Source organism: Lichenostomus cassidix, chromosome 4 (genome assembly GCF_008360975.1).
Source record: "Lichenostomus cassidix isolate B80296 chromosome 4, HeHo_3.0, whole genome shotgun sequence".
Lineage (NCBI taxonomy): Eukaryota > Metazoa > Chordata > Aves > Passeriformes > Meliphagidae > Lichenostomus > Lichenostomus cassidix.
The window spans coordinates 9071204-9089753 of record NC_139484.1 but is presented as its reverse complement, the minus strand read 5'-3'; the positions used below and the strand labels follow the sequence as shown (position 1 = coordinate 9089753).

Genomic DNA, 18550 nt, shown 5'->3' with positions numbered 1-18550 from the left:
ATACATGGGTAAGATCAACTTTCAGCTGTATCCCTACATACCAAGTAAGTTTCTAGTCCAATTAGTGTTGAGTTTTCCCTTTTTCAAGATAATTTACAGTTTGTTTGTCTAAGTGTATAAAAGCATGTAAATCTAAAGTGGAAGTTTTAGCCTCAGTGCTCTCTCCAAACATATGTTCTCAACAAAAGCAAATGCTGTCTAAATTAATGTTTCAGAGGCTGCTTTGACAGTTTTAAAAACCACTTTATTTCTGACTTACCCTAAAATTACCTAATGATAATGCGAAGCTGTTCCACAGCTTTAAAGAATCATCCTAAAAGTTGTGGTACTGATCTGGATTAGAGGGGAGTTCATCCCCTATGAGTCTACCAAGGAATCAAAGGCTAATAAGGTTTACTAATCATTATGTTGCAGTGGCTGTTTAAAAGATGGTAACATGGATCTGAGTTATCTCTTCCACAGTATTTTTAACATGTTGAGGGAGTGAAAGAGGAGGAGGAAAGGGATTCTTTTGTTAGTAGTTTTGCCATCTCTTTTGCCTGAACTAGACAGTATGAGTAGAGATTTGGAAGGGGAAAATTTTGGTTTAAAATTTCTGTTTTAGGATTACACAGTAAGTATGTGCTTTGTCAGTGTTCCAAATGTGTGCTGTTCACAGTTTTTACAAACTTCATGCTCAGTTGTCATAACTTATGCGGAACTGTGCAAAGAATGCACATTCTTTGTTGTTGCCCCTTTTTTCACAGCTGCCAAATGTGGATCTTTTGCGTGCTATGAGAATGGAAACAGAATGCAAGTGTGGCTTCTTTCCTCTCTAGAAGAGAAGGTTACAAACTAACAGGATTTTTCAGTCTGCAGAAAATTCACTGTCTCTTTTGAATGAGAAGGAAGTGTCATATGGATAAATCAGATAGGCAAAGAAAAAAATTAGCATATGGTAGCTTGAAGGAATGAGTGGTTTTGTCAGAGTGCAATCTGGTACAACACACATTTCGCACCTTTTCATGCTCATCAGTCTTGTCAATTTGTGACCAAGGAATATACAATTCTTCTGAAGCCAAAAGAGCTGATGTGCGTTCAGGTTGCAAGTTTTTTCCACTGCATTTCTATATACCTATGTAAAATATTTCTAGCTTAGGAGGAAGCCTAATATTTTTTTACAGTTAAGAAAAATGAGAAATGCATTGTTTACATATAATCAATTATTTACTAGAATACTTTGAGTTTTTTCAAACCCCACTTTATACTTGTAAATGCATTGGTTTCACAAATATTTGTCACAGGAACAGAAAAGGGCCTTGTAATTTACTATTATAAAGGCATGTACAGGACTATAATAGTATTTTCTTTTTTTTACAGCACACTACAGCTTCTAAAAATTTAGAACAGAGGTTAATATGTTATTGCAAAGATTGTGTAAGGGCATGATCCATGTCCCATTAATGCAAATATCAGAACTCCATAGACTTCAAAGGAACCAGAAGTAGATTTGGAGGTAGATGATAAGAATTAGGAAAAATCATCACTAAAATCTGGAAATACTCATGCAGGATAAAGCATGGTATGTGTGTATATATGCTGGTGAGCACGGCAGCAGCAGGGAAGTTGCTCAAATATTTGAAGTAGGAATGTCAGTTAAAAAAAAAGAACCCCTTTGGTTTGACAAGGCAGTTTGATAGCTTTTTGTTTAAGAACACACCCTCTCTCTGCAGTTCCAGACAAAACATGTTTACATGGCTGTTCATTTCACTGATGAGCTGAGTGACAGTGGGGAGAGTCAGGGCAGCCCCATGCGGCTTTGCTTTGCGACTGCTGGAGCAGCCGTGGGGTGCACGATAAGGCAGATCATGAGGCCCTGCCCTGAAAAGTAAACATTTTTCACTACCTGCCAATTATTTGTAGCCCATGGAAGCAGAGAAGTCATTTCAGAAATTTCAGCAGGTTTGAGATGAGGTCGTCTTTTGTAACTCAACCCCGTTAACTCCAAATACAATTTCATTCAAGTCAAGGAGCTGTGAAATACAGTTACTAGTGATTTGCCCTACAACCTGTATGATGTCCCTGCTCCTGTTGTTTGAGCTAAGAAGATGGATAATGCTCATAGAAAAGTTTCTGTAAATCCTACATTTATCTTCTCCATGTAGGTAAGTACTAACAAGAAAACTTACCTGAAAAATTACCTGCATTGTGCCTTTCTTTGCATGCAAAAAACACAGTTAAATCTGCACTAGATGCAATGGCACCCTTCCATAGCCTACAGCTTCAAGACTTGTTTATATTCTGTAGAATAACCATTCAGATGTTGTTCATTTTTAATACAGTTTGATTACTGGTAATGAGCAATCATAGTAATAAAATAAGGACAAATGAAAAAACAAATGTCCATGCTAATCATAAACCCAGACTATATTTGCAGTATTTAGGTGAGAGCTTATTCCCATTTATTTGTTCCTGACACACTTGGATGCTTTTTACAATGAACAACACAACACTGCAGTCCATGATGACAGACTGGCCTCCAGGTTTGGCCCTTTTTCTGTAATAGGAATGAAATCTGCTCAAGTGCATCTGGCTTGTTTGTTAATAGAAGAGCTCCTAAATGACGTTTCTGTTACCAGCACAAACTGGAAGGGGAAGAGGGAAGAGGAAAGGATGTGTGAACAGAGTACAGGAAGGTGGCTTTGGGCTCTTCCTGGTGTAGTTAATAGATAGTCCAAGGGAAGGTGCTGGGAAAATTGACCTCAAAAGAGATTTGTCTGTGTAATAGGGAGCATAAGCTCAGCAGGCTCATTATGGGACTAAAAGACCAAGCTTTTCTAGCCTACAAGGCCAGCCTAAGAGAATGTGAAAGGGACTGTCAGGATCTGTCTAATGAGCATTTGCCTTCCAGAACGAGGCTTAGAAAGCCTGTCAGAGAGGGAGCCTGATGACATTGGTCTCAAGTGGAAAACGCACAGCAATACTGCACTGAAGAAAAGTGACATCTCCTTTCACCATGAGGTAATAAAGACAAAAATGGAGCTACACCTTAAGAGAGGATTGTCAGCATTTGGGGACTGAGCCTGTGCAGGTTAGTGCAGGCATTGGAACTTCTCTCCATTGTTTTCCACTTAACAGAAATATGCTTTTTCAAAGATGACACAAAATATCTTTGGTCTTGCTGAGCATATTTATTTTGCTGAGAATGACTTGGTGGTGAACTCTTCCCTCTCCAGTTTTCCTTGGCAAGCCAGAAATTCTATAAATAGACAGATTTTGTTAGGCTTTTCTTCATTCTTTGCTATACTTCCCTTGTACAGGTAAAGTTAAGTATCCAGGGCATGGAGCATCTGTTCTATATAAAATGTAATTTTGCAGCATTCTCCCTGGTGATGTGGTTTCCCTATGAAATATCGATCTCTGTGAGGGTGGGAAGTATTGCCAGAACAGGTTTCCATATTGTTCTTGCCTTCTCTGGATCCTTTTTGGCAGTTTCTTATGTGACTGATTAAAGCAAGTTGTTGCTATTCAATGTATTATTGTACAGTACAAAGGGGCTATTACCTGTGCTAGTGAGAAAGCTGTTACTGGGCAATTCAGATCAGGCTGGAAGACAAATCAATGCATATTTTCAACTTGGCCCCTCTGTTAGACCTGAACTGTTATTATTCATATTTAAACTGCAGTGGCATTATTTTGCAGCCAGTTAGCTGAGTGCACCTTAGTAGCTGACATGACTTTACATGAGTAGCCTCGCCAGCCAGGTTGTGTGGGATGGGATTCTGTTACGTCTCCTCTGGCAAGAGTGGTTGTACTGCTGGGAAAGGGGTCTTCAGGAGCCTCCTAGCACCTCAGTGAGTTCAGTGGACAAAGCTTGAAAAATTACTTTTCTGTTTGAGCTTTGGGGAGGACCTGTAGTGGCTGGCATTGGCACAAAGGGGGCTGGAAGGGCAGATAAAATCCCTATGGTGTCTCGTTTGGGCTGGCCATGGACCAGCAGCAGCCTGACCTGCTGTGGGTGCCATGAGCCTCTCCTCACGCAGGAGGCCATGCATCCACAGGACCATCTCTCTCACTTCCCCCTCAGCCTGATCCGAACGTGGGGAGAGATTGGCTTGGCAGTTTCAGCTCCCGCCTTGGGCATTTCGAGCCTGCGCTGGGGAGATACCCGTGAGTGGGGTGCAGTGTTTATAACCGCGTTGTGAGGGACTGTGGGGCTATGGGGGGATCCCAGCGCCGTGAGGGGTTGTGAGAGAGGGCCGGGGTGGGGGAGCCCAGCACGGTGAAGTGCAGGTGTGTCAGGAGCTGTGAGGGGCGCAGCTGCGAGGAGTCCCAGCGCTGTGAGGGGCAGTTGTGAGGGAGTCCCAAGGCAACGAAGGGGTCCCAGCGCTGTGAGGGGCAGTTGTGAGGGAGTCCCAAGGCAAGGAAGGGGTCCCAGCGCTGTGAGGGGCAGTTGTGAGGGAGTCCCAAGGCAACGCAGGGGTCCCAGCGCTGAGGGCCAGGGATTTGGGAGTCCCCGCGCGCTCCCCCCGTGGCTAAGCCGCCACGCGCCCGGCTCGCTCCACGGCGGCGGGGCCGGGACGGGCGCGCGCCCGGCGCTGATTGGCTGCCGCCCCCCGTCCATCCGCCGCCGTGCGGTGCCGCCGCTCCAAGTTTGTGTCCGGGCGGAGCTGCCGCCGCCCGCGGGCTGCTCCCGGGCCTGCCCGCGCCCTGCTCTGCCGCACCGCGGGGTCCGGCCCGGCCGAGCGCCGGAGGGACGGTGGTCCGACCATGTCGGGGCGCGGGCGGCGGCGCTGAGGCCACTGCGCGGGGTAGTCGGTCCCTGAGCTGGCGCCATGCGGTCCCTGAACATCACCCCGGAGGAGTTCGCGCAGCTTCTGCGGGACAACAACGTGACGCGGGAGCAGTTCATCGCTCTCTACGGACTGCAGCCGCTGGTGTACATCCCGGAGCTGCCGGGACGCACCAAGGTGGCCTTCGTCCTCATCTGCGTCCTCATCTTTGCCCTGGCGCTCTTCGGCAACTGCTTGGTGCTCTACGTGGTGACCCGCAGCAAAGCCATGAGGACCGTCACTAATATGTTCATCTGCTCCCTGGCGCTCAGCGACCTCCTCATCGCCTTCTTCTGCGTCCCCTTTACCATGCTGCAGAACATCTCCTCCAACTGGCTCGGCGGTGGGTGCCGGGGCCGGGCTGCAGGGAGGGGGCAGCGGGGAGGACCATGAGGGGCAGCGCCGTCGTCGAGACCTCCGTTCCCACGTCTCTGAGGGACCCTTCCCTCCCTTTGTGAGGGACCCTTCCCCTTCCCCCTCCCTCTGTGAGGGACCCTTCCCCTTCCCCCTACCTCTGTGAGGGACCCTTCCCCTTCCCGCCCCCTGCGAGGGATCCCATCTCCTTCCCTCCCTCAGGTTATGTTAAAATAACCCAGTGTGCTTTCCTGCGTGTGTTCCTTAAAAGTTCCAGTGTGCATGTGGGAGACGGTTCGTTGTGTGGTGCTGGTGAGGAAGCCTTGCCGTACTACTTTGTCTTTTTTTTTTTTTTCTGTTCTGGCTAAGTGATGAAATCTGTCTGGCAAGTGAGATATCAGTCTTTATACAGCTTAAGTTCCTGTGACAGCTGTCATCTCGGAGACAGACCTCCTTAACCTTTTGTGAGAAAAAAGAATGTCCTTAGGGGAACAGCTGATTGAGAGAACATGTAGAATTTATGCTGAAATAATGTATCCTTTTAATTTTTTATTCTTTTTTTTCTTGGGAACTATGTTGTTTTCCTGTTGATGTGAAGGACCTTTTGGCAAAGCTTTCCTGATGCCTAGAAAAGAGGATTCTTTTTTTCCCTTTCTATGCATCCCAGTTCCAAAGTAGTAAAGAGTAAGCAGAGAAAGGCATGGTAGGAGTGTGTATAGTCTTTGTCTTCCTTTTTTGTTCTGAAAACAGTGCTCGACAATTATAAGTGGAAAAATAAAAGGGATAGCTTTCCAGCAAATAGTAGACAATATCTTGTACAACCACAAATTGAAATATTTTTCAGAATATTTCAGAATGAACAGGAAAGATATTGATAATGTGACACATTTATGTTTCAATTTCCAAGGCTTCCTGTGTTTCTGTTGTTGGGAGACAGCGAAGGTTGTTGTCAGAACATGGAGATTTAATTCCAGTGCTTCCCACAGACTAGACTGTGCAATGGGAATTGACAGGTCAGAGGAGACTTGGAGTGCATGTGAGAAATGGGTTTTATTACAGAAACTTAAGTGAGAAGTGATGAATCCAAAACTCCTGGGACTAATGATAGTAAGGACAATTGTTCTATGTTCTTATGAGCTTTTTTTTGGGAAGAGGTGACTTCTGTGATTCTTCTCTCTCCTAAGGAAAGCTCTGATCTGTCAGCTTGACCAAACATCTGATGAGAATCAACTGAAGCTTCCGTGTGGGGTGAATTACAGGATAGGGCATGGGAATGTGGAACTGTGTGGGGAAAATATGTATGTCTTTATTTACAGTCTGTTACTGAGGGTGCCTGACAAAAATCTAGAAGTAGTGAGGGTAAAAGTTATAGCACAGTTACAACAACTACCTTCAGATATTCAGTATTTGGATAGTTAAAGTACACTGTTCTATGGGTTCTATGTATCTTTGCTGTACTAGGGCATCTTCAGTACAAGTGAATCCATAGGCCTTTTGATCTGGTGAAATCATTACCTTTGACTGACACAGTGTCAGGGTGATATGATAAGTAAAATCATCGGTGGGTGTTAACCCTTTGCTCTTGTGGATGAAGGGTGTGAAGTAAAATTGAGGAAAACAGGTATGATGTGAACTGATGGTATCCTAAAGGATATGTGATTCCTGAGGCTTACACTGTGAAGTGTGAGTGGTGATCACAGTTGTACTGCAAATCAGAGCCTGCCAGTCTTGGAAGAGCCTTTTTCTTGCAAGCTTAACTAGTTTAATTTGCCTTTTGCCTTTCATTTGGTAGTCTGAAAAAATCTTCTTCTCATCCACCTTAATGCAACATCACTGAGTAGTGCAAGATCCAACTCTGTTATAAAAAAGGTGGTTTGTGATATATCCTTGGTGGGCAAAATGGTGCATCCTGAGACAGTTGATGCTAGGGGTTCTTTTGGGATTCTGAGCCTTTAGTCACTTTATGTCTTGATTTATTTTCATCACTAAAACAAGCATGTGTACTAGGTGGTGTGAACTGAAATGGGTATGTTCTGTACTTGTCTTTAATTCAGAACTGGTTCTTTATTTCCGTGCTTGTATATGTGTGTTTCTGTTTCTTCCCCTTCAGAAACACACAGAAGAATGGGAGAGGGGAGAACTGCAAACACTGTGAGATAAGCAGAAGAACAGCCACAGTAGTGGCTGACGTAGCTGTTGAGTAGCTGAAGCCGTGACTTTTTCTACAGTATTTTCACTAATGCACCCTAACTTCACCTGCAGTTAAAAAACTCGGTGTGTGCCTCACTTTGCCTGGTGATTAGGCACCATTAACACGGACCCTTTAGCTCTATATAGGTAGCAACTGGAAGCAGCACCATATTGACTTAAAATAGATTAACTGGTCCTGCTTTTGATTCTCATCTCTTTAAGAATCTCTGTAGCTTTAAGTGTAATAGTGACAGTAAATTATTTAATTTCCAAATCTAAATTTTGCAGCTGAAATGGCTGTAATTTCTGGGGGAGCTTTTAATGAAAATCCAGCAAGCTCATCTCTCTGTAATGTGGAAGAAAATAAAGATAGTGGCTTTGTCATGAATGATCACTGGGATCATGTTTATTGGTAAGAAAGATAAAATGGGAGGTCAAGTGGGAGTAAACGGATGCATACAGCAACAGTGTGTCTTGGTGCAAGCTGAAGCAGTTGAGGACTTCTTTACTGTGGTCATAGGCGGGAGGCAGCAGCAGTGGTCTTGTCATACTGATGACAGCACTATTAAAGATAAATTTGGGCTCTTGTCTCTGGGTCAAATATTACAACAGTTGCTTCATTTCCTGACACTACTTAGTTAAGTGAGTACTAGTGTTGTCTTTACAAAACTGCCCAGGGTGACTGGAGAGTTAATTCAATGTTGTGTAACATAACAGCCCTGGTGAAAGATCAGGGCACAAATTGAGCTTACAGTAGAATCAGCACTGTGGATTTTTTTTTTTTTTTGAGTTTTGCATCTTATTGGTTGGAATATGTGTTCATAAGACAGGTGTCAGAGGGTGACTTTCCCTGTCAGTTTGAGAGTAGTGATTCATCTGTTGCACTCCTGAGCACACAGCAGCATTTGAGGTGCCCTCGTGTATCTTGTCTGGCCTGCAGCTGCCACTCGGGAGAGGAGTGGGTCTTCTGCAAGTTGCTGTCACATCTGGTGCTTCTTGATGTGACAATTTTGTCTTCTCTAAAAGCTTGGTGAAAGACTAAGCAGCACCTTCTTAGCTGAATCTTTAGCGTGCTTTCTGTTGTTTACCACATGTCTTGTGTCAGGCAGTGTGCAGTGTGTTACCTTACTTACAACTTTCCAGTATGAGAACACAAACCTTCTTTTCTGAGGAATGAGAATTAAATTGTTGCATCTGTACCTGAGAACTGATATTAAACAATGCATTGCCCAGGTATGCAATACCCTTAGGGATATCATCTGTGTGGTGATGACTGATATGTACTGCCCCAAGTTACAAAATGTGAGAAAAATTACCTTGCTGGCTTCAAGTGAGATGGAGAGTGCTCATTACAAGCTGTGATAGAAATTTTAGTGCAAGGGCTTGATCAACAGCATTTTACCAGAGGAAGGAGCAATTGAACTTCTATCAGAGAGTGGTTTCAGGCTTTTACTTTTGTTACCTAATAAAAGAAAAATTGATATTTGAAATGACTAAATCACAGTTCTAGGAACAACGTCCAAATAATGAAGGCATAAAGCATTGTTTAAGGCAATATCATTTATATTTGCAGTCTCTGAATGTGTTGTCATTGGGAAAACTATTCACTGCTTGATTAATCTATGCAGTTTTTAGCAAGCAGTGCATAAGGAATACTTTTAGCTTCTTGAAAAAGGGAAGCAATTAGTTGTTTTCATTCCCAGTGGTCTGCTGCAAATGATTTTCTTTCCTGATTGGAAGTGGTCAGTATTAGATGCTGCTGAGCTGCCTTGACTGACAATCTATTGGAAGCATTCTGAAAGCCTTATATTGTAGGAATCTAAACATTTTGGTACATACTTAAGGTATTAAAATGTTACCATTATTTAAATTATCCAGAAAAGTCAACATTGCCTCCCATGCAGAAATTAACATAGTTCCAGTCATTGTGAGGTGACCCCAGGACTTTAGCCTTTAACCCAGCACTGGGAAAACTTACATTTCAATAATCTTGACCGAACCTCACTGAAGTGGACTTGTGTTCTTTATGTTTGTATGTTAGTCTTGTAATAGTAAATTGTCCTTTTTAGGTAGGATCTGAAACTGTTTTGAAGAATATATTGCTTAAAAAGAAATAAATAATAAAGTAATTCAAGTGCCTTTATCATGAAGATAAAAAGCAAATCCATTTTTATTTTCAGATTGGTTGGGAGATAGAGAACCTCATTGTATTCCTAGTCCAATGTTGATTTATTATAGGTGAGTGTATCATGACAAGGACATAGTACCTGATGCAAATAGCTAACATATATACCAGTGGTGTTAGTGAGTGGAAATAAGAATGTGTGAATATAAAATATGAATATATGAAATAAGAAAATATTAATAATCCTAGCTGTTAAACTATATAATCTCCAAACCATCTTCCAAACAGCCACATATTTACCAGCTGGATCATAACAAAGATTTAAGCCTAGTATATTCCTTTAAAATCTTCTGTTATCTGTGTTAAGTCTGAATACAAACATGTGGAAATTAGCTTGAAATGGTTTTAATGAATATGTTTGACACAGCTGTTTTTTCTTGTCTCAGTCTTATTTTAATTTCACTGTCTGTACTATGATGTAGTAGAATAATTAATTTTTTTCCTCAAAACTTACCATGCCTTCCTTATAGTAAAATTTGGCACTTTTTTCTCAGTTTTTCCATAAGGGACTTTCAACTGACATTTGAGAATTGGGTTGTATCAATTTCTTCTTGATGCAGGTGAAGCTTGTTTTACACAAATGGATTAAATGTTAAGTGAAATGTGCATGCATTGTTGGATGGGAGGCTTCCCTCAGTACCTGTTTCCCTAATAGTCAATATGGAAATTTGGAAGTGTTATGGGGATTTTGTTGCTGTGAAAATATAAGTGTTCTTTTGACATGGGCCATTTCAGAGGGAGGTCCTGAATGTGAAGCCCTACTTGCTAAAGCTTTCTCCTCAAGGTGGTGCAACAGGATTTGAGACCCCCTTTTCCACGCTTCCCATGTTCAGTCATTACAGTATTCAGTCAATTTAAAGGAAGGAAGGAAGAACGTATTATCTGTATTTTGGAAAGACTTGGATTAGTAGGTAGTGAGGTAGGTAGTAAAACCTACCTCACTTCAAGTCTCACAAGCAAGGTTGTATTTTGTGATCAGTATAATCTCCGTATAGAAATTCAGTTTCAGGGCATCCCTGGAATAACCAGCATGACAATTCTTAAGTTCTTAGTATTCTGAAAGAATAGTTTCAGGTTGTCTTTCTGCTTTTTCTCTGCACTGCCCCAACTTAACTGCCACCATTCTGAAATAGTTACCTTATTTAACAGTAAATTTCTGTTTCCATGTGTACAGAAGCTGTTAATGTTTGTAGTTCGAAACCATAGGTTATATAATTTAAAGTATTGAAAGACCTGGAGAAAGTCTTTAGTAATTATATAAGCAGTTGGGAATTACTTGATATATTTATAAATAAAACAGCAACAGTTTTGAAAATTAAGAAAAGGCTTTATGTGAAAAACTTTCATTGTTCTGCAAAATACAATGACTGCTGGTATCTCAGGATTGAATTTCATTCAAACACATCAAGCAACAAATTTGCTGCTTGTCCTCTCCTTCCCTTTGTGGAGCCACAGAAAAAGAGATTTTTGGCAACTAGAATTGATGAGACTGGTAGCAAACCAGTTCCTTCTTGTAAGCTAAAGTGGCTTTTAGCCAGGCAGAAGTTTCCAAGTTCCTTGTTCCCTTCATGAAGGATAGAATTAAGTTTTCAGTTTCCTGTTTGTTTTCTTTCTGCTTTCTATGCTGTTACTGCTTGAGATGTCTGTAGTATCTTAAAGCTTGACTGAAAATTGGATCAGATACTTCTTAGGCTATTTTGAGTTTATGGATTATAGCTGAGTAAGGTATAAATAATGATCAAGTAAGGAAAATAACCCTACTGTTGCTGAAATGAATAGCTGATGCTGAACTGACGGTGAGGGAACTGTGGGAATATGGACAGAGAAAATTATATTGGGGTCAGAAAATGAGTAAATGAGAAGTAGATTGGGAAAGGCATTAAAGTAAGACTTTTTACAGAAGAGTTTATACTGCTTTCTAGGATGGCTAGGGCTTCAGAGTGAGTAATGGAGAATGACTAATATGTTAAGAATTTAATGTGGACTTTAGGAAGCTGTGGCAGCAATAAAACCTGAAGTTGCATAAATACAATAGAAATCTTACAACTTAGAAAATGTAGGCAGGAAATTGCATTTGGTTTGGACAGTGGCACTAACATAATTTGTTAATCAGCAGAGAGGGAGACTTGGAGAAGAGAAGGATGATGAAGAGATTGAATTTTTCCTCTTGCATTATGCCTCTTTGAGGACTTCTCTATATATCTCACTTGACAGGATGATGCATTAAGTGCCAAAGTGTACAAATAGAGTGATATCTAAATGAGCTTAAGGAATGGATTTGCAACAGCAGAAAAGGTAAACTTTTAAATAGGTAACACTCAGACCTTCATAAAATTGGAGAGTCATCTGCCAAAATGAAAAAATAACAAATGTCTCTAACTTGGCATGTTTGAGAACAGATGATGGAAGACTTGGTCAAAAGTGAAATAGGAGTAAGTGTCAGACTGATAACAGAGCAAGTGAACATGTCCTTAGAAATCTTGGGTCTGGAGATGTGTACAATAAAAAAAAGGCTGTGGAAAGCTGCTTGTGACAAATGGCTAAAATAGGTGACTTAGCAGTATAGGTGTTACAATAAATCTAAGAATCTTAGTCTGTTTTTTTTAGTAATAGAGTCTAGTATTAATAGCTGTTGTATACCTCACTTTCTGATTGTTGCAGGTGCCTTTGCTTGCAAGATGGTACCATTTGTTCAGTCCACTGCTATTGTAACTGAGATCCTTACAATGACCTGCATTGCTGTGGAAAGACACCAGGGAATTGTGCATCCACTAAAAATGAAGTGGCAGTACACCAATAAAAGAGCTTTCACAATGCTTGGTAAGATTTTGAACATCGCCAGAAATCGTGTATGTAGAGAAATAATCTTCAGTGTGGATGGTATTACAGAACAGAAGGCACTGATATGACCACGATTCAGAGGCAGAGATAATTGACCTTTATAGCTCAAGGATAGTGCCTGTTAGTAGAGTATATATATTAGCCAAAACTCTCAAAAGGGACTGAGCATCTCAAGTCAAAAATGTGCTTAGCAAAGATAAACCTTTAGCATTCCCTTCTCTTTTTTTATTTTTAAGAAAGGTTCAAAATGTACAAGTGCTGCTTAAGCAATGTCACAGTGAAATGGTCCTTCCATTGTTACACAGATACTTAATGCCACCCTTGGAGATTAAGTGGTTTTTCCAATGGAATATCAATAAATGAAGGTATTTTGAGAGACAGAAAGCTGATGTCAAAAGAGCATGCTGTTATTGATGTGAATGTTGACTGATGTATGTCTCATAGAAAACTCTGTTCTTTACTTCTATTTTCTGCCTTGCCTGACTTTTCAAAGAGGAAGCTGTTAAACTGTTCATACCAAATCCTGCTTGTTGGACAAAGTATTAAAAATTGTATTTTATTACAGGCATAGTCTGGTTGCTGGCTCTTATTGTTGGGTCACCCATGTGGTACGTGCAACGGCTTGAGGTAGGTTAAGTGAAATGGGGATTTGCATTTTAAACTCAGTCCTTGCTGGATCTTTCTGTAGCTTTAGCAATGAAATTGAATCAACTCCTATGAAATTAGAGTGGGATAAGAGAGGTGGAGCTTTGGTTCTGTGTGATAGCCTGAGAAAGGCTAAGGATTAGAACTTGAATGCAGTGGAAGAAGGAACACCAACAGGGACTAGTCATGTCAACTCTCCTTAATTACGTCAAAGAGCAGTAATTACATTTGTGACTTCCACTGTGGCTTTCTTTTGGTTTATAGGTATATTTGGCACACAGCAGTAGAGAAGCTAGATTGCTGTTTCAGGATGACAAATTGCTCCCCAAGATCTGGAAGAACTGTGTTTAGTTTAAAATTAATTAGTTGCTCATTATAGTTGATGAGTTACCACACATGTTTTGGAAGTTTAGCAGGTGGCTTGACAGAATCTGCTGCTTGTGAGTCTGAATGTTAATTATTTTCTTGGTCTCCTCTGAAGTGCAAATCAGAGTATATCCTGACCTCTCTTGTCAATTTGGATCCAATCCAACACTTGATGAGGAAAAGTGCTTGAAAGAATTTTGTCACTTTTAAAAGTCTATTGACATTGGGTTGTTCCTTTAAGAGCAAGGAATGTCTCAATGTTCTTGGCTTTTGCACTTAGGATAAATACCTTAGTGACTAATCTTCTTTGCATCTGTCACAGGTTAAATACGACTTTCTGTATGAAAAAGTGTATGTCTCTTGCTTGGAAGAGTGGGCCAGTCCAATTTATCAGAAGATCTATACGACCTTTATTCTTGTTATACTCTTCCTTCTTCCACTGATGCTGATGCTTTTCTTGTACACTAAAATTGGCTATGAACTCTGGATTAAGAAACGAGTGGGAGATGCTTCAGTTCTTCAAACCATTCATGGGAGCGAAATGTCTAAAATATCAAGGTTTGTAAGCAAAATACACTTGGAAGTTTGACTTCTAGAAAGCTTTTTTCCTCTTTTGTTCCTCTTGAATAGAGTTGAAAATGCCTTGCAAGACATGCTAATGTCATCTCTTGCTGCAGCTGCAAGGTGCACTGCGTTCCCAAGAAAGAGAAATATAAGGTGTTAGTTAATGGACTAGATTTATATGATGTTGCATTCTTTGTTTCCAAGGGAATTGTGTACTTCTGAGCATTCCTTGAGGGTTTTATTTGCATCTGCAACCATCAGAACACAGTCACAGATCTCACTTGAAGAGAGACACATAACTGCCAGTCAGTTCCTAGTGATTCAGTATGGAATGTCTTGGTGCAATTTCAGGAAGAAGAAGCGAGCAATTGTTATGATGGTGACAGTGGTGTTTCTCTTTGCAGTCTGTTGGGCCCCTTTCCATGTGATTCATATGATGATGGAATACAGTGAGTACCTGCCATATCTGATAGAATAAAGTCTTTGGTTTTTGGGATTTGTTTTGTGATGAAACTACAGGTCGTGACAAGCTAATGCTGCTGCAGCATTCAGCTCTGGAATACCTTCTGCTAGCAAAGATTAATGTTCTTATAAGAAAGTCTTAAGAAAAAACAGGACTATTAGGGTGGTGAGGGCATCTCTGTAGAGTCTTTTTCTTATTATGTTTGTCGTGCTACCCTCATTTGCTGAAAGGTCAGAAGTACATGGCTGGAAGGTAGAAGTTATTTCTGAGCATAAAACCTCATAAAGTTTTTAATATAAATAACTGTTTTGAGCTAAATTTAGTATGAAATATTTATCCCTCCATTTGCCTGGGTTTTACTGAGGTGGGCTTATTGGAAATATAAATACTGGACAACACAGTTATAATACCCAGTGAATCCAGCTGGAGTTTTTCAGTACTGTTTACTGAAAATTGGCTTGGAAATGCCCTTAATGCTTATGTTGGCTTTTTTGCTATTTGCCTTGTTCTCTGGGTTCTTCCACTGTTCATCTCCCATCTCTTCCATGGATACTGGAGCAGACTATGTGTAGGAACAAAAGGAAGTTTTCTATAGTTGTTGTACTCTACTTGCTAAAGGCAGGAGCTGGTTTTTTGTCTCCTGTCACAAGTAAGACTGTAGCAGATAAATCAGTAGTTCAGCCAGTCAGCTTTCTTTGGCTCAAATATTGTCTCTTACACTTGATTCTGTTATTACATACATACAAAGTATGATTGTGTGATAGATCTTGATTTTATCTTGTTGATGAAACTCTGCTACAAATGTTAAGAACTTTCAGCATGGTTGTTTTGTTGATTTTAAAGAAAAGCTTCTAATGCCAAACTGGACATAAATAGGCTAAGTAGTAAGCATTTATGCCATTCTGTGCCTTCAGCATATTTCTATTCTTCTCTCCAGGTAATTTTGAGAAGGAGTATGATGATGTGACAATCAAAATGATCTTTGCAATTGTCCAGATCATAGGATTCTTCAATTCTATTTGCAACCCTATTGTTTATGCTTTCATGAATGAGAACTTCAAGAAAAATTTTCTGTCTGCCCTCTGCTTCTGCATTGTGAAAGACAGCATATCCCCAGCCAGGCAGCTTGGGAACTCAGGGATTACCATGAGGAGGCAAAAGCCAAGTGCTTCTCAGAGAGATCCCATGGATTCAGATGAAGGCAGGAGGGAGGCATTCAGCGATGGCAACATCGAGGTCAAGTTCTGTGATCAGCCAGCTTCCAAAAGGAATTTGAAAAGGCATCTGGTCCTGTTCAGCTCTGAGCTTGCTGTGCACTCAGCAGTAGGAAATGGACAGTAGCATCACAAGGGGTTTGGCAATGGAGAAATCATTCTCTTTAGGATAACTTTCAATAAGCCATTAAGAGAGTTTCCTGCTTTGCATGCTGAAATGAGGGGAGAAAATGTTCGGTGGGCTAATAATGTTGGGATAGTGGTTGACAAAATGTAATATTTATTTTATAATGATGAGGAGTAAAATTTTGGAAAACAATATTGCCATGTGATTTCCAGGAGAAAAAATAATTTGTTCCTAAGCTAATTCAGGGCTTGTTTGCCCTCTGCTTTAGGTAAACCAAGCAACTGCTGCTTGTTCCATTTATTCTTGCTTGTTCTATTTATTCTGTGTCTGGACTGTACAAGCTGAATGCCAGAAGACAGGAACTAGGGAGAGAATGTGCACCTTTTTGGGACAGCTTGGAAATCTGACACGGGGCTGACATTGTAAGATCTGCTCTCTGCAGCTTTGAGGACAGAGGTGCTTCACATCTGAGTTAAGGAAAGATGGAGACTGAGATGCAATTCTGTTTTAGAAAAAAAAAAGGGACTATGAAAGACTCATCCAGAATATGACACTGAAGAGAGCAAGATTTAAACATTGCTTGCATGTTCAGATTTTGTTAATAGGAAGCATATTGGTAATTAACAATGCATGCATAATTACTGTGCTGGTTTTGCAGGTTAATTCTTGGGTACAAATTTAAATGCCATCATACTGCCCTGTAAACTGCCTTGTTCTGGAAAATGGAGAAATTGAAAAAGCGCTGTACAAGAGTGTGCAGATGCAGAAAGTGTGGTCTGTAGAGTAAACACTGAGTTGAACTTCCAGTCATGCTTGGACATGTGGCTCTCCGGTTGAAAGTGTGGTGTTGCCATTTTCTGGAGCGTTATAAGAGCATGATCCAGAGCCTGTTGGGACTTTGCAGAAGACTTTCAGTGGAATATCATGGTCTTTTGATCAGACATTTCTCTGAAGATGTGCTCGTATTTTTCTGTCTGTCCATCATCTTCAAAGGGGATTAATTGCTGTCTGAGAACTGGGCCAGAACAAAACAGTATTTTGTTATTTGAGGCTTCACAGAAAATTGTGGGGTTGTTGTCCATATAGCTTTTGCTCTCAGTGGGCCAAACTGCAAAATTGCCAAGGTATGCTTGCAGGTGTGAGACTGGGTGAGAAGTGTGACCTAGATTGGTACGCTGGGATCTGATCCCATACAGGAGGCCTTGAAATACAGAATTTGCCACTCCAGGTGAGGTTAGATTGGATCCTTTAACAGACTGTGAAGTGTCAGTGCTCTTTTCTGTCACACCTTGCCTCACCTATGGCACCTTGGTGCTGCCTTGGCAGTCAATTCAAGATTATTTTACTTTGCTACTTTACACTTCATTGTAAATTAAAACTCACAATAACATATCCTTGTATAAATTGGGAGTATTCTGATTCTTCTCTCATGTCTACATATTTCCATTGGTTTATGACACCGTTTATTTACGTATTTATTTTTTATGTTGTATATGATGTACTCCTGTGCAATGACAGAAGGTTCCTAACTTCTCCTGAGGGCCAGGAATTAAGAGCTTAATGGGTTATTATCAAAGTTTTCCTCAGCAGGTGTAAAGCTTAACTGCCTGGTGGTGAGAACTACATGTTTGGATAGAATCTGTGACTGAAAACTAATTTATTTGAAGCTATTTGTTTATTTGCACTGCTAATTTCAGTGACAGATTTTAACTAGTATTTAACAAAAACTTCCAAGTATTTTATGTTTTTGTTTTGTCTTACCTGCTTCTTCTGTTGTCTCATAAAATCTTGTGTCAATGAATAACTGTTGTAGTGTTAATTTTTTTTTAATTGAACTTCCTTTTTGGCTTTGTTGGTGCTGTTTTGCACTGGGGGTATCTGCTGTAAATTTCACTCTTTGTTTAAAGATCCTTGTAAGCTCATATGTGCCTCTTTGATGATTGAATTCCAGTCCTGTTACAGGTGCTAGCTGTTACTGTAATCCTGAGAGCTGTGATTTAAAGGACTTTACAGAATGAGGTGAGAAAGGGAGAAAAAATAGTCCAGTCTCTTCATAGAGAATTGATAAATGTTTCAGCACAGATGTATGTGGCTATGGTTAGATTAAATATAAGCCAAAATACAAAAGACAGTTCTCATACTGTTCTAAATGGTAATTATATTATTTGTGCATTTTTGACACAGTAGTTTTCTTGAAGCCAGGTAATCTTGTCCTGGATGCAGGGAATAAAAGATCTGTTATTGACTTGAGTGCAACCAAGATTTTGCCCATTTCTGCCAGATCCTTGAAAATCTCTCAGAGCTTCAGCTTTGATTTAACCAACAAAACCAGTTGTTCTGTTGAAGTGGGTCTGCCTGTCTCTTGCAATGGCTTGTACCCTGTGTGTGGCTGTAGCTGAGTGCTTCAAAGCAGGAAAAGCCCTGCTGTTCCCCAGCCTGCCTGTGTTTATTTCTGTCTTCCAGTAACAGAATTGGACAGTCCAGCTGATTACAAAAATTCCTGGCTAATGAATTTACCAGAGAACAGAAAAAATAACCATGCTCATTTCCCTAAGTAGAATATTTATCAAAACTGTTGTGTTCTTTGAAGAAAAATGTTTCCTCAAAGAAGTTTTTTATTATCTTAGTTAGGAGTTACTTATAATTTCTTTGAAAAAATTAAAAAGAAACTTCTTTTATTCTCAGCTGTAAGGTGCTAAGTCTTTAAGTTGCAGTGAGATGATGCCAGGAACTGACAGGTTGATGAAGACAGGAGCCTGAAAGAGCACATTCAACTGAGCAGAGACTCTG

The 18550-nt window shown here is 40.6% G+C and overlaps 1 protein-coding gene across 1 annotated transcript; it reads left to right on the top strand.

Annotated features, from left to right (window-relative positions):
• The first annotated feature begins 4310 nt into the window (after window positions 1-4310).
• QRFPR (pyroglutamylated RFamide peptide receptor) lies at window positions 4311-17564 on the top strand. Its single transcript, XM_085057808.1, has 6 exons — window positions 4311-5154; window positions 12202-12360; window positions 12947-13008; window positions 13715-13950; window positions 14308-14405; window positions 15357-17564. The coding sequence occupies exons 1-6, from the start codon at window positions 4815-4817 to the stop codon at window positions 15758-15760; spliced, it is 1299 nt and encodes a 432-aa protein (XP_084913934.1). The 5' UTR covers window positions 4311-4814; the 3' UTR covers window positions 15761-17564.
• The last annotated feature ends 986 nt before the right edge of the window (window positions 17565-18550 follow it).

What these genes read in the sequence shown, in the direction of transcription:
- QRFPR (XM_085057808.1), top strand. Translation starts at nt 4,815, where the DNA reads ATGCGGTCCCTGAACATCACCCCGGAGGAGTTCGCGCAGCTTCTGCGG. An exon ending in GGTACGTGCAACGGCTTGAG is followed by an intron (nt 13,009 to 13,714) that starts GTAGGTTAAGTG and finishes CATCTGTCACAG; the next exon opens with GTTAAATACGACTTTCTGTA. An exon ending in GAAATGTCTAAAATATCAAG is followed by an intron (nt 13,951 to 14,307) that starts GTTTGTAAGCAA and finishes GTGCAATTTCAG; the next exon opens with GAAGAAGAAGCGAGCAATTG.